Source organism: Artemia franciscana, chromosome 4, assembly GCF_032884065.1.
Source record: "Artemia franciscana chromosome 4, ASM3288406v1, whole genome shotgun sequence".
Taxonomy (NCBI): Eukaryota; Metazoa; Arthropoda; class Branchiopoda; order Anostraca; family Artemiidae; genus Artemia; species Artemia franciscana.
Window position 1 is genome coordinate 58,234,067 of NC_088866.1, and position 16,152 is coordinate 58,250,218.

General features: G+C 33.9%; 1 protein-coding gene across 1 annotated transcript; it reads left to right on the forward strand.

Annotated features, from left to right (window-relative positions):
- The first annotated feature begins 3,445 nt into the window (after window positions 1–3,445).
- On the forward strand, window positions 3,446–15,781 carry LOC136025800 (uncharacterized). Its single transcript, XM_065701791.1, has 4 exons — window positions 3,446–3,514; window positions 11,268–11,329; window positions 12,782–12,915; window positions 15,585–15,781. Exons 2-4 carry the CDS (start codon window positions 11,286–11,288, stop codon window positions 15,779–15,781), a joined length of 375 nt encoding a protein of 124 aa, XP_065557863.1. The 5' UTR covers window positions 3,446–3,514; window positions 11,268–11,285.
- Window positions 15,782–16,152: the final 371 nt, after the last annotated feature.

Sequence of the window (16,152 nt, forward strand, 5' to 3'; positions counted from 1 at the left end):
TAGAGGTAGAGGGGACTGAAGTTATTTTTTTTTATTCGAAAGAGGGAGGAAATTTTTTGTTGCTTCAATTTTCAATGAGAATACTAAAACAGGCGTTTCTATTGAATATTTGTCAAAAGTCTCTTTAAACTTTTCAAAGTCCAAAGAGGGGGATCAAAAAGTTGTGAGGGCGACCATCCCTCACGCTCTCTTTTCCCTTATTTGACACCCTCAGTTGGCCGTATATCTGGCTAAAAAAGTTAGCACATATAGCTTGTCATTGACTTAATGGCTTTGTCGTGACTTTCCCCCAGGGGTGAATCTAGAGCAAAATCGTGGGGGAGGCCCAATGTGTCAAAAGTGCCAATAATTGAACAAATTGACCAATTCATTATAAAATGAAGAGTAAAAAAAAGAATAAAACAAGGAATGAGGGTGCCAGAAAAAATCTTTGGGGGATACCCCGCCCACCCCGTCCCCTGTATCCACTACTATTTTCCCCTCTAAAATACTCTCAACATGCAGAGCATCAAACTTTGTAAAACCGTTCTAAGAATAAGCGCTCAATTTCAACCAGTTTTAACTTAATCGTGTTGGTGGGAGCGAAAGGGGCTCTACTTCCTAAGGACAAATTTGAGAAGAAAACAATCTTTGAGCGTAATTTAAAAGCCATTAAAACAAAAAAAGGGCTAAACTTAACACATCATAGAGGTTAAATGCTGTTTCCATGAACGCACTTCTGAGCGTGGCTGGTTATCATTTACTGTGCCTAGACCATAAGTCCCATTGGAACTTATGGTGCACCAGAGTTCTGGCGGTTCAGAGATAAAAATTATTTCCCCTCTTCCTCCTCAACCCAACACAGAAATTTTAGTCCTCTTGCCACGTCTTTCCATTCCGTTCCCCAATAGTAACTTAAGTTTCAACTTTAAACCCCAAGCTGTTCTCAAGATATTGCAGATACACAATTCTGATATCACAAGAGCTCCTAGCTGATCGAAAAAAAAATGTCTGCCTTTTCTACCATAAGCTACCCTTGAATATTAGGTAATTTAAAAATAAAGGGACATTGTCCTGTGGCTGCGGGGCTGCTACCGACCATGAAGGCCCCACATATGAGACCTTTCAATATTTTTGAACAAAATGACCGTCAAAGTTTTGATAGGCAGGCGAAAATTGGGAGATGGGGAGCAGAAAAGGCTACAAGAGAGTTCTGATGCCCCTCCCTTTTAACCCTATGGCCATAGAATTTGCAATTCTAATTAAATGAAACTCTCCAAAGTTTTTACGACAACATTTTCAATACGAAGCGGCCGGGGCAAATTTTTTTCGTTCTGTCCGGTCCTTTGTTGGGCACAGTTTTAGATAGAACTATTTTTTCTATTCTTTGTTCAGCATTGTCCTCTCAGCCTGAGGATTCAAATATACAGGTTTTGAACTAATCAAGAAAAAAGTTTTGGGGTCTTTTTGAGCCCCACGGTGGGGGGAGGACGTGCCCATAAATATGTTTCTATACATGAAGCGCCTCTTGGCCAATAGTGTTATGACTTATGACTGGAAGTTTCAAACTGATCAAGGAAAAAAAGGCGTTTGGCCTGTTTTTGGGACCCATACCTCCTCCTACGTAGAAAGATCAATCGTTTTTGCCTAGTGACCTTTCCCTAAAAGATACGAATCAATCACACAAACAATACCAAACAAGCCCCCTTATTCCCGTTATAAGGCTTGTGTGTAAACGTTAGGCAATTTGTAATATTTATGGCCTTTATCCAAAGGGCTTTTGGGTAAAAGAATCCCTGGAGATCGTTAGACTATTCGGAACAAGTCGGCTGCATTAAATAAACCCCCTCCCAAATTTATAATGACCTCACTTACATTGAATATGGCTCGAAAAAATCGTTTTGGTCCTTTTCTGGCTCGTTTGGAGAGGATTTTTTTTTTAATTGTCCTTCTAAATTTAAGTTCCCTTTGCCTAAGAACTGAAGGATATAATTTTAAAGTGGACCATAAATTTGGTTGTCCCCTTTTCGGCTCTCTTTTTTAAATGTGGGGGGCTCTGCCCCAGATTTTTCACTATAGGCTATTCTTGGCTTAGGGACCTTTAATTTTAATTTTTAAATTGATCAGGAACAATAAATACCAGAAAAGAGAAGTTTACTACCAATCACACACCCAACATCAAACAAGCCCCCATTTTTGTTGATGAAACATATGTTGTTGAAACATTTATCTATTTGTATTTTTACAGCTGTTTACTTAGGGCCGGGGGGATCATGTCATCTTAAGAGGTATACTCACTGGTTCCTTTGTCTGTTTAAAAAAAACCCGGCTATCCCAAAATTTTGATCAAACGTCTTTAGAAGTTAAGGGGGTTGGTCTAGAAAAAAGGGCAAGAGAGGGGTGTTGTTTACCCTTTAACGCTTTTGACTTAGGAAAGGAGCACTAGAAGTTTCAATTTTCAATCTAATGAGCCCCTTGAAAGTTATTACGACCATGCCATCCATACGAATTGGCCCTGTGAACAAAAAATGCATCGATGACTTATTGATCTTTACTACAGTTTTCATTACAATTTTGTCCCTGATCTTGTTCCAAAGTTCATATTCACTTATGTACTATAGGAATAAAGCTCTAATTCCGCTAGAAATCTGCCTTTTTAAAGGTTTATGCTCCTTGTGCAATTTTCTGGTAGGTTCTTTTTCTGCTACCCTACGGCTTTAATATTTCAACATATGACAACAATTTGCCGTCTTTGGTATTTAGCTTCATGCATAAACCTAATTACATTCCAAAAGTGTGCTTGCATTTATTTTTAGTTTGAAAATTCTTTGAAAATGCCTAAAAAATATGCAAAAATAGGAAAATCTCCATGTTTCTACGAAACTTTAGAACATTCTCTAAGAAAACTTAAAATATTATCATAATTCCCACTGGATGAATTGATGAGTCAGAAACCATTAAATTATCGATATAAGTATCTTGTCTCTCCCCTTTCATTGTAAGCTACAGTTGTAATGTGTCATAACATGGCACGTTTCAAAAGTAGACTAGACCTATATTGATGTATATTTTTTGAAATAAAGTAGATACGAACCTCATTTTTCGCTCTCCAACCGTTTAACTGACAATAATTACTAACAACTTTTTGTTATTTCATGGTAGCAAACGGGTGAGCTAACAGTTGTTAATAGATAACAATTCTCTGAACCGTGTTAATTGGACAGAACATAAAGCATCAGATCTCCACTTTAAAATATTAAGATCCCCATAAAGTTTGCTTGCCTTCACTCTTGAATTTTTTTTTTGTTTCAGTCCCTCAAACCAGGAAAAGGTTTAAAAAAAAGGAGGGATAAATGGCATGAAAATAAAAGACCAGAAATCTGTGTCACATACTTTTGTCTGTGCTCATGTGTAAATTCGATTTTATCTGACTTTCTCCCAAGTCTACAAATGCTATTTTATTTGACAACGTTGTAAAATCAGTTGCATTTATTTAAAGTTGGATAACATGACTCAATGAATTAACCTAATCCAGGTTAGCTTTGCAGATTCGGAATATCACATAAAAAGCTGAGAGAATGTTAGAGATCTTATAAAATGAATATTTTGTGTAGAATAGTTTACAGGGTATATTATTTGCAAAGGTTATTGATTTGCTATCAAAAGATTTAGCCTAGGCTGTTTAACATATAATTTGCTGCATCGTAGCTTCTGGATATTCAATGGAAACTATTGTATTTGGAAAATTGTGTTAATTAGAAAATATAAGGGTATGTTGTCTTTTAGTTAGTATATTAATCTCAAAAAAATTCTTAGTATTTCTTCCATAACTGGATTTCTGCTCAGCCAGAAGTAGGCTACAAAATTAGGAATAAGTAAGATATAGTTTTAGTAAATTATTCAATAAAATAAATAGGAAGATGCTAATCAATAGGTATAGCCCACCTTTAGAGCTGAATTAATCTTGAATCCAAATAGGCCTAGCATATAACCTACATTTTTTTTTATCAGAAATAAACTTAATTACAACTCCTCCCTTCCCCTCCCCCCTGTGTGCAAATACTGGTATATTCACCCTAAATTATAGGCTAATCTTCAGTTTACATCATGATTTAGCTAGAATAAAAGTAAATACATCACTTGATAACTAGTAGCCTATGCAAAATAACTAGTTTGCATCAGCTATCAGCAAAAAAACTGCATCAGTTTTTCAGTTTATCAGTTTATCAGCAAAAAAAATGCATCTAGTTTGCATCAGCAAAAACTGCTTGTCAGCTCCTAAATCCCCCTCATATACTGTTACTCAAACAATGCCACCTCTTGAGCTGATTAAGGAGTCTGTTTTAAAACAGCTAGCTTTGTTGGATGTAAACAAATCTGCAGGGCCAGATGGCCTCCACCCCCATCACTTGCATGAGTGCAGAACAGAAATAGTATACCCACTGTCAAAGCTCATCATACTATCTCTTGATAGCTCAAAGCTTCCTGCAGAGTGGAAAGTGGCACATATTACCCCCATTCACAAAAAGAAAGGAAAGATTCTGCAGAAAATTACTGTCCTATTAGGCCTATTATTAACTCTGTTGTTGTTAAGCTTCTTGAACATATTGTCAACAAAGCAGTTACTGAGCATCTTGATTAGAATCATCTTCTTAACAGCTCTTAACATGGTTTCCAATGCAACAGATCAGTTGACAATAATCTGCTTGGGCCATATGACTATATTACAAAACTAATGGATTTAAAAATCCCTGTTGGCATGATCCTTCCTGATTTTTCAAAAGCATTTGACAAAGTTTGTCATACAAGACTTGAGCTTAAGCTACAATTGTTTATAGGAAAAAATTCTTAAATGGATTCTGGATTTCTTGAGAAATCATGTTCAGCATGTAAGACTGTTTGATGCAGTTGGCAATCCTATTCTCTCCTCCTCTCAGAATGTTATCAGTGGAGTTCCACAGAGTAGTGTTCTTGGCCCCACCATGTTCTATATTTTCATAAACAATGCTCCTCTAGTGCTTAAAAGCAGGATGATTCCAAGGTAATTGGTCCAGCTAGCATTCTTGAGGAAACTTCCCAACTTCAAAATGACCTTGATTTCCTTAGCATGTGGGTAAAATCTTGGCTACTCACTTTCAATGTGTCAAAATGTCATGTTTTACAATTTGGGCACAAGAATATCAATACAACTTACTCTCTTTACAGTCAGCTCCTTTCTTCAGTGTTGAAAGAACATAACCTAGGAGGAATTGTTGACATTCATCTTAAATTTAGCACTCATGCAAAGAAGGCAGCAGAATCAGCTAGCTCATCACTAGGGCTCATAAAAAGAAACAATTTCCTCCCATTCTCCTAAAATTCTGAGCCTTTTGTATAAAGGACTTGTTTGGCCAAGGTTTGAGACAAGCATGGTCCTTGCATCCCCCCTTTTCAAAAAAGATGTTAAAATTCTTGAAGATGTCCAGAGAAGAGCCACTAAGATGGTGAGTGGACTGCATGAGCTCCTTTACCCTACAAGGCTATGCAAGCTGAAACTCCCAACTCTGGTCTATAGAAGAAAATGGGTGATGGCATTTGGGTTCATAAACTTATTAATTCAGAGGCAGTTCCTGATCTTCTTCCTCTGACATCTCAGGACTCTTGTACAAGGGGACATAACTTGCTGTTATCCAGGCATTTCTCCTCAAAGTGGCAACACGCCCATTTTTTACCTATCATGTTGCCAACCTCTGGAACAAATTACTGCCAGATACCATTGCTGCCCAAACCACAGGCAGCTTTAAGAACCATCTTGACACTGAATGGTAAAAAAAAGAATGGAAGTATAACTAGGAAGCACTCAAATCAGCAACATCAAACCACTAGTCAAGTGTATGCATTCAACTATGTGTCATGTATTATCAACTCTGCAGTTTCTACAAGGAAAAATCCTTATATTGCTCCAAGCTGCAATTTAAGGTTATTTATTTATTTATTAATACCAAATACAGTAAGCTTTCAAGCTTGTCACAATAAATATAAGTTATGACAATACTGACAACATAATACACACATACAAATCAATGAAAATAACAACTACAACAAACACTGACAAATAATACTATAAATTATTTAAAAATGATTTACTTTTAAAATTTGTTTTGAATCTGTTTATGTCATCTGTTAGAAATGTTTTAGGTGGAAGGTCATTCCATGGCTTCCACACCCTGCTGTAAAATGAATGTTGGCCTATTTTCCTTTTTGAAAGAGAGGGGTACAATTTATGTGGGTGATAACAGGTCCTGTTAGTGTCATTAAATGTGAAGAACTGTGATGTACTTATATTATCAATGCCTTTGATTATACAGAATGTGTTAATAATGTTCAATAATTAGTTGTGGGGAAAATACCATTTTTATCCCTTAGTGAGGCCCCCAAAAGGTAAAATATTCCATAGTTGCCAAAAGTTTTAAAATATGTTTGAAAAAAAACTGCCTAGTGAGAAAAATTGTCATTTGCAGCTGATTCAGGAATGGTAATTATTATTTTCCCAGCTCTTAATAGTAAAGTGTTATTGAGAAAGCAAATTTGCAGAATTTTTTAAGAAGAGTGAAACCACAGTAACAGCAGCCTGGCGGCTTTGCTGCCAGGCCCCAGCACTCAGCACACAGCAGGCTTCTATATGTGGATTATCATTGTTGCTTATCTTCTAACCATAGACAATTTGGAGTCTTCATATTACAGTCTTTTCAAAGATGTTTGATTATTAAAGTAGGTCCAATTTCTAACAACAATATCTACTAAGCTTCAGTGTTTTGGTTTTCTTTTTTAAGGTTTTTGAATTCTTGTAATCTCTTGTTGAAATATATAAAAATATTTTTGCAATTACCTGGCCCTGGTACTTGGCATGAACATGCTTCTATATATAGTTTTTGCTCTAATGCAATTTAATGTCTTTTCACTTTGAATCTTTTAAAAAGGTATTTGATTATTAAAGCAAGTCCAGTTTATAATGGCAATTTCTAGTAAGCTTCAAACTTTTGTTTTATTTTTTAAGGTTTTTGAATTGTTGTAATCCCTTGTTGAAATACATACAAATATTTTTGCAATTACCATTTTTTTTTCTGCAATTTAATGTCTTTTTAAACTTTAGTCTGTTCTACCAACAACATAACTTCCTGGAAGGTAGTTTTCCTTCCTAAATTTTAGCTTTAAATTAACCCTAGGCATTACTAGAGGTAATGCTTACTTTTACATCAGTAACATCACTCCTATATACCCTAGTAATTTGTATCAATCCATTTAGTTTTGGTTTACAATATTATAATCAATAAGGTTAGCTGTTTTACCAGCATACAAATACCAAGTGTACTTATTGAATCGTTTTATGACCAAATACTGAATTGGTTATAACTAGATTGTTATACATACACAGTTGCAGTAGTCTGTAACCATTACTTTTTTCTTTTCCTTCACCAAATTTACCAAGGCTATAGTATCTATCCCTATCTTTCTTAACCTAGGCATTAAAATCTCCTAATAAAAAACCTGTATTTCTACTAGGGACCCAGTCTATTTGTTCCTGTAGCCATACAGGAGCCATACATAAATTCCTGGAAGGTAGTTTTCCTTCCTAAATTTTAGCTTTAAATTAACCCTAGGCATTACTAGAGGTAATGCTTACTTTTACATCAGTAACATCACTCCTGTATACCCTAGTAATTTGTATCAATCCATTTAATTTTGGTTTACAATAATATAATTAATAAGGTTAGCTGTTTTACCAGCATACAAATACCAAGTGTACTTATTGAATTGTAGTATGACCAAATACTGAATTGGTTATAACTAGATTGTTATACATACACAGTTGCAGTAGTCTGTAACCATTACTTTTTTTCTTTTCCTTCACCAAATTTACCAAGGCTATAGTATCTATCCGTATCTTTCTTAACCTAGGCATTAAAATCCCCTAATAAAAATCCTGTATTTCTACTAGGGACCCAGTCTATTTGTTCCTGTAGCCATAGGTAAAATGGAATTGAATCACTACTATCTCCATTAGTTGTTGCTACAGGGGCATATACTGTTATTACAGTCTGCACTCTCTAGATTTTAGGTTCTATTTTGGGAGAAATTGAAGTTCTGCAGCACAAAATGGTAGAAAACAACACTTTGTTGTGGAATGATTTATTCTGTTGTTCTTCTTCTTTATTTGAAAAGGACAGTATTTTTGTCATTTAAAAAGGCCATGGATATTTGAATTTCTACTCAAGTGAGCCTTCTCTCAGTATTCTGTGGAATCATCCCTAGCATAAGAAGGAGACATAAATGTTGCCTGTGAAAAAAATATGGTTTCCCTTGTCTTTCAAGATATATCTGCAGTCATACAAGTTTTCAATGATATCAGTTTCAATTGTGTAATTTAGTTTTTTCAGTTTGGTTTCATATTTGAGGGTTTCAGGTTCTTTCTCAAAATCCTCAGAATTTCTTTTTTTTAAAATAAAGATTATTGATCACTTGCAGTTGAACAAGTTATACTGTTTCCAAATTATGGGCAAATGGGAAATATTTGTCACTAGACTGGTTGTTTGCTATAAGCTGTGGTTTGCTCTCTACCAGGTTCTAGTTATTGTTGCAACTATGCTCAACATTATTGTGTTAACTATGCTATTTTTCTTGTAACCAGAAAGCTTATAAATCCTATTGTAATCTTTGATGGAAATTAGATGTCACATCTTCAAGAATGAAGGCTACATATTGTACTTTGCTAGAAACCTTATATTCCTAATTGGCCTTCTATTTTTATATAGTTATTTCAAAAGATATTTGATATTAACTCTACTGAAAATCAAAACCCTATTGCAAAATATTTGTTTTTAGACTTTGGTATTTAAGCATTCTTTTAATATGCAAGCATTTTATTATCTGTGCTGTTACAGTCTCATGTATGTAATTACTGACTTCAAAAGCACTTAAATACTAACTTTTGGCAAACATGAAACAACATCTGTGAAATATTTACTTACTGTGTTTTCATTTGTTTCACTACGCTAATATTAAGTTTGTTATTAACAAGATTAGGAACCCTTGAATGTATTATGTGAGATTAATTGGTTGCCATTTGTAAAAAATATATGCTACAGACTATGTTTTATCGGAGAATCCCAACATTGAAATTTTAGTTTTAAAATTCTAGCTGATAATTTTAAAAATCTCTAATACCAATATCAGCTAAAACCAGGTGAGTCAATTCACGAGAACATTGGGAGGGGCATAAGGAGTTTTGTAATGAAGACAAAAAGGTATTTTCAAAATCTAATAGGGGTGATTTTTTCCATTCTCTTGGTGAAAATGCTCCAAAAAACTATTTTCCAAATTCCAGGGGGGGGGGTGTATATGGGAGGGCAATTACCCCCTCTTTCATTGGTACCTTTGAAATTAATACAACCTTCTTATGTGAAACATATACTTACTGTGTTCACATTTAGGACTTCCATTTTGTTGTCTTTATGAGTTTTAATCGTTGATCATTTGGTCTACATGTAAAAAGCTGGGGGATAGTTTCCATACATCTTTTGATGTCTCTGATTCAAAGAAGGTTCAGTTGGGGTAAATTTCTACTAAAATCTTTGTATGGAGTTTGGGATAATTTGACTATTTGGCAACAGTGACTGCAGTCCCTCTGACTGTACATATAATATTGTATCTAGAGACATACAATTTATGACTTTTTGGCCATTCTGATTAGCTTGACTCTTGAAATTCTGATCTGATACTAACAGGGGTTTAAGGAAAAAGGGCTGTTTTGGATCCTCTAATCAATTTAATTATTTTAAGAGTGTGCTAGATCTCAAACTATGTAATAAAATAAGCCCCCTTCCCAACTTTCAACAACTTTCTGTTCTACATGATGAGGTAAAATAATATATAAGAGATGCTTATCTCTTTGCTAAGGGAGTTGACTATGAAATAAAGAAAAGAGTAAATTATTTTACAATACCTTTAAATCTCATACTTCTAGAAATTAAGCTGTCTGGTTATGGGGGGGGGGGGGGTTGTTTTGAATCCTTGCATTTTTCCTGAAGTTACAATTTATTCAACAGAGCATTTTCTGAAGTCCTATGTAAATATAAAATTTTCTATTATTCAGAATCATTAGTTTTATTTGTATTTATAATTCTGTTCACTAGTCTTTATTAATAATAATAATAATTTATTTGTGACCCACCTGAAACAGCAGAGTATAAAAACAAACACACAGAAAAAAAAACAACTGATAACACATTAAATTACTGTAGAAAACATTTTAGAAGATCATGAAAAGGGTTAATAGTAAAATGTATCGAGTCGGATAGTTTCTGGTGTAGCACTTTAAGTTTATTTAATAAATCTGGAGCCCGAAATTTGTTACCATATCACTTTTCTTGTACCAGGGAGGAAGATACACCAAAAAATGGAGGAAACGAAAATAAGATGACTTGAGAGCCTTTAAATCTTTTCTTTTTAAAACAGGATACAATCCAGAAAGATATAAAACCGAGTGATCACAAAAGCAAGAATAAATTTGTGAAAGGGCTTTGCAGTTGTATTTCCCCCTGTTCGCAACAATTTTAGAATAACCCACTTGAAGTTTAACCTTAGCGTCAGAAACAATTTTATTAGAAAAAGAGACTAAATTGTTAGTAAGGGTAATGCCCAACCACCTTAAAAAAGTCACCGACGGAACGCTAAATTCAGAACAATTAAGTCTAGAAGATTGGTTAGGAGAAGGATCAAAATGAAGGAATTCACATTTATCAGGATTAAGGGTTAGACCTACGTTCGAGAAAGCAGTAGAGATAGAACGAACAGAAGCCAAAAGCCCAGATTTAGTTCTACTAATGAGAAGAATATCGGCTGCATAAGCAAGATATGAGACATTTGAACTACCTAAAAGATAAGTTGTTGGAAGACTATTTAATATATCAGCAATGCAAATTTTGAAAATTGATGGAGATAAAACTCTACCTTGTCTTACGGAGATCTTTAACATAGAAGGATCAGGAGGAGAAGATTTAACATGAAGGAAAGAATGACCATACCAAAATTTTAATAAAGAAACAATAGAAACATTCACTCCACATTTAAGCAAAGAAAACAGGGCTTGGGAGTGAACTACAGATTCAAAAGGCTTAGATAGATCTAAAGAACAAAAGCTATTGTGATGCACCTCTAATAAAATTTAGAATGTAGTTATGATTGATCATTTTCCTTTCCTTTAAATTACTTGGGTGAACCCCATATTATCTGCTTATTTTTCTTTACAGCTTTTATCTGTGATAAAAATGACAGAAGAAAATTTAAAAGGAGTGGCCAGAATTAGACAAGAGTGAGTTTTTTTAAGTTTTATATTCTTTGTTAAATACTCCCCATAGGGTGCTCAAAAAAGTGGACAGAGGCTGCTTCATCCCTCCCCTTGCTCCTTGTCTAGAAGATAAAAGTGTACTAAGAGTAGAATGCTTTTGGATACTTTGAAATAATATAGCTTCGTTTCAGGAATACTGTAAGCAACCTTTTAAGATCTTTATTTCCACCACTGGAAATTGTTTTGCCCGCTCCCCTCCCATTCAGAAAAAGTTCTCCATTTGCCTTATCCTAATCTATCTTCTTTTCTAACTTATTTGAGATACCTCTATTTCCAACTTTTTTAATATGCTGCTCTAAAGATTTTAACTTCAGATTATAACAACTTCTGTCAAAAAATCATTGAATCTCATGAGGCTTGCATATTAAGTCTTCAAACAAGAATTTAAATCCATCCGTTCCCTTTAGGGCAAATCCCTCAACCTATCTGACATAGTTTTAAAGTTCCCTTCTCTCAGACAGTAAATGGTAAACATATCCAACTTCCAATTTCATCACATTTTCTTGCAGTTTCCTTCCCTCTCCTTTTTCAGTGAAGTAACAACGATATTACTGATCAATGGGTCAATTTATTTAAATTTTACCTTATAGTGGGTTTGAGCTTGCGCTGCTTTTTATTTCAGTTGTCCTAGACTGTATTGTGAATTGCACTTGGGGTTTTTAATACATCTTATAGTTTTTTGTTGATTGGCTTAAAAATTGTCAACAGTCTGTTCTTATAGACATCCTGCACAGTTCCATCAGCTTCAAACTTATCTCTAATTCAAGTGATGGTAACTCGTGTATGTGGCTCTGTGTTAAACTCCCTCTTAAAATTTATTTGCACTTCTACTGTGCTTTCATATTTCCAGTAGCATTTTAAAATAATTTTCCATCCTTCAAGTCAATGCAATATATATATATATATATATATATATATATATATATATATATATATATATATATATATATATATATATATATATATATATATATATATATATATATATATATATATCGAAAAGAGAAATCATCAATGCAACAGCACAAACACATTAGAAAAAAAAGGAGATAGAAGAAGAAAGGAAAACTGTTTTCCTAAATTAGTGATATATATATACATATATATATATATATATATATATATATATATATATATATATATATATATATATATATATATATATATATACATTTATATATATATATATATTCATATAAATATTTATATATATATATATATAATATAAATATTTATATATATATATATATATATATATATATATTATATATATATATATATATATATAATATATATATATATATATATATATATATTTATATATATATATATATATATATATATATATATATATATATATATATATTTATATTTATAATTTTAGCCAAATACTGTTGATTTGTACATTTTTTTTAGGTTTTTAGTCTGTTCTTTGAAGCACATTGCTGTTGGTACTCCGAATGAAGATCTAGTGCATGACTCAGAATTAGAAGAGCAAGGAGGTACCAAAAAAGTTAAACTTGAAAATGGAGAGGCTGTCAAGAAACGAGGTTTTTATCAGTCTAATTGATGGCTTTAGATTTGATAAATTGTTTTTCTTTTACGTTAACACAAATAATCATACCTTGGATCTACCCTCTGGATAGAGTGCGACCCCTTAAGACAAGACAAAATGGGTTCATTGGCGTTAGTCGTTAGCGGGAACTAAATTATGTGTCTAATATTGTTAAATTAAATTTAGGCTTAAGGGAAGGGGATATATGTAATTTAAAATCAAAAATTGGGAGGCTGTTAAGGAACAAGGTTTGCCTCGTGTCAGTTTTATATCTTTTTTTTTGTTTAAATAGATAAAATGTTTTTTAATATTAGAGTAAATGAATGCCTTTTTGATAGCTCATAATTCTTGATTTGAGTGCAATAATCAAGTGAGTATTTCTCACTAAAGAGTTTCTATAGAGTCAGGAGGTTTCATTAAAAGGTGATAGATTTTATATGCAGTTTGTAATTATACTTTGTTTTTTTTTGTCAAGGCTCGGATGTGTAGTAGAAACTTTCCTGTTTTTTTTTTTGGGGGGGGGGGGGGAGGGGTAGCTACGGGGACTTAAAATTTTGTGTTTGGGGGAAAGGAATAAGTTATTTTTCTACAATCCTTACAAATGAGGATAGCCATGTTTCTTTCTTTTATACTTTTTATTTTTTCATATATTTCAAAATATCCAGAATCCAGTATTTGTACAAAACAGTATTTGCACTGGATTCAAAGGATCCAGTGCCAATGCTGTTTTGTTTACTAGGCTTGAATTTTCTCAAGAGGTGTCACTCCTTAAGGTCACCCTGCAGTATTGTTTGCAGTCATGCATCTGGTTAAGCAAACTCGTGAAAGGGCCACCCTGGCTACTTCGGAGAAGATAGGGAGGTTTTGAGTAAATTGGGACAGCAAAAGAGTGTACGTATCTGTGTTGGCCTCAGGCGGCTTAGCGCTGCAGTGAATTGTTAGTAGTTGTAGTATATTTTAAAACGTCTCAAGTCTATGTGGAAGTGCTGCCTATGTACTTACGTTTATTTACAAAATCTAGATGCTAGTAATGTATTTTATGCTTCAAACTATGCTTAAATTGAGCTAAAACATGTAATTGTACCGGAAATTCGTACACTGGATTTGAAAATGAAATCATAATACTTGCTTAATCAGATCACTTAAATTTCTTGAAGAAACAACTTTAACGACTATTGGACAAAAAATGTGGGTAACAGAATAATATTGGAAATATCACTCGGTTTATCTTACTAAACCCTATCACCTTGTGACTTTGGAGTGGATAAAGAATTGGTAGCTGAAGCACAATTGTTCCTTGCGGCAACGCTGTGGACAGTAGACCCTGCTTCAAATGAGTACCTGGAGAAATCCAGGAAAGGTAAACAGGAAGGGTGTGCGAAAGCACAAGATGGCTGGCCCCCAACCTTCCACTGCACGTCCGGGTTGAAGGGCGATGAAATGGAGAACAGCACCGCCGGTAGGGATTGTATAATTCAGTGCCATATTCTTTACTTTTTTATTATACTATGCTGAATTGGAAAACTGTCTTCAGAAAATCTTTTAAGTCAAATAACTTGAATTTCTTAAAAAAAACAAAAAACAGTCGGTACTTGTTAATTACACAAAACTCACTCAAGAATTGCACTTAGGTTAGATCTCCCAAAAACTGGTTTCGTAGCTACAAAGACAATTGAAGGTGTTAAAATGCATAGGACTTAAAAGAAAAGTGGGCTATATATTTGCACATTAGAGGGAATGGTTCGGGGCAAGGTTAGGTTGGGTTTGGGGCGCTGTCCAAATACTTTACCCCCCCCCCCCCCCCTCCCCCCTAATTTGCAAATATATGGCCAAATTACATTATTGTATAAACTAAAGGTTATATGAATGTTATATTTCGTTAGGATAACCTAACTTCACTTCTTGGGTGTGTTTTGTTTAATTATGAAGTAACAAACAGTCTTTAAGGATTATTGTCTAAATAGTATGAGCTGTGGAGCAATTCTCGTCCGATTTTAAAATTGACGATCCAGCTATAAAAATACTGCAGTAAAACTCCCTAAAACCCCATCTATATTGCTGTTAAGCTCCTATATTGCTCCATCTATATTGCTGTGCTATCTTGCGAATGAAAATTGCAGAGAGGATTTTGCTATGTCTTAATTTATGCATAAGAAAAGTAGAAGATACTAATAATAATAATAATGATAATTTATTTCAACCCTCTTTACGTGTATGAAAAACACTTAGAGGTATACAAAAATGCAGAAAAATAAAGTAAGAGTGGAAACAAGAAAAACTCACCAAAGAACAAATAACATCTCAGCTACTCAAGCAACACAATTAAGCTATACACCGTTATTGTCTTTATTAGTATCTATATTTGTAGCAGATATAAGATGATTAGAGTAGATCACACCTATCTCTCAATGGTGCCCTGCTTTAGAATTACAGCTGCTATTTTCCTTATAAATGTTGTTACTCAGAAATGAAGAACCCGATTACTGTTAATTACTATTCAAAGCAACCTATTACAAAAATTAAGCTGGGATTTAGCCTAATTGGATTTAGGTAAATAGACTAATGTTTTAGAAATCAGAAGCACATATAAGTCTTAGTCACATCATTGTTTGTCATCTGTAGCTGATGCAGAACTTCAGATATTTAATTCAATTCTTCTTTTAGGACAAAATAAAAATCGCCCACAGACTGCAAGACAAGAAAAGTCACAAAAATTATGTCCTACCCTAATGAATGTTGCTGAAGATGAAAGACCGAAACATTGCGTTCACGGCGAGAAATGCCAATTTGAACACAATATTAAAAAGTATTTACAAGACAAACCCAGTGACTTACCTGGGTCATGCTATGTTTACAGGTAATCCTTTAATTCTATTTATAATACAAGGGGCATTAAAAATATACGCGGAATTTCTATCCATGAGGTATCTCTTGCGCCGATTGTCGTTGCAAAACACCTTACCGTAGTTTAGCTTTATGTTTATGCGCACATGTATGTTCTCCAGTGTGAAAATAGTTTCTGTATTTTGCAGTTTTTTTCTGTATTTTTTATTACCAAAGCCATCCCAACTGAAGCCATCGCTATGAAGAAAAATTACTTAATTAGTCTAGGTTTCCAATCCATCGTTTTAGCGCCATCTATTTTGGCGTTGCTAAGGACATTACACTTATTGAAAAGAAGCACAGATGGTCATTCAACCACTGGTACTAAATAGATGGAAAAAAAGGAAAC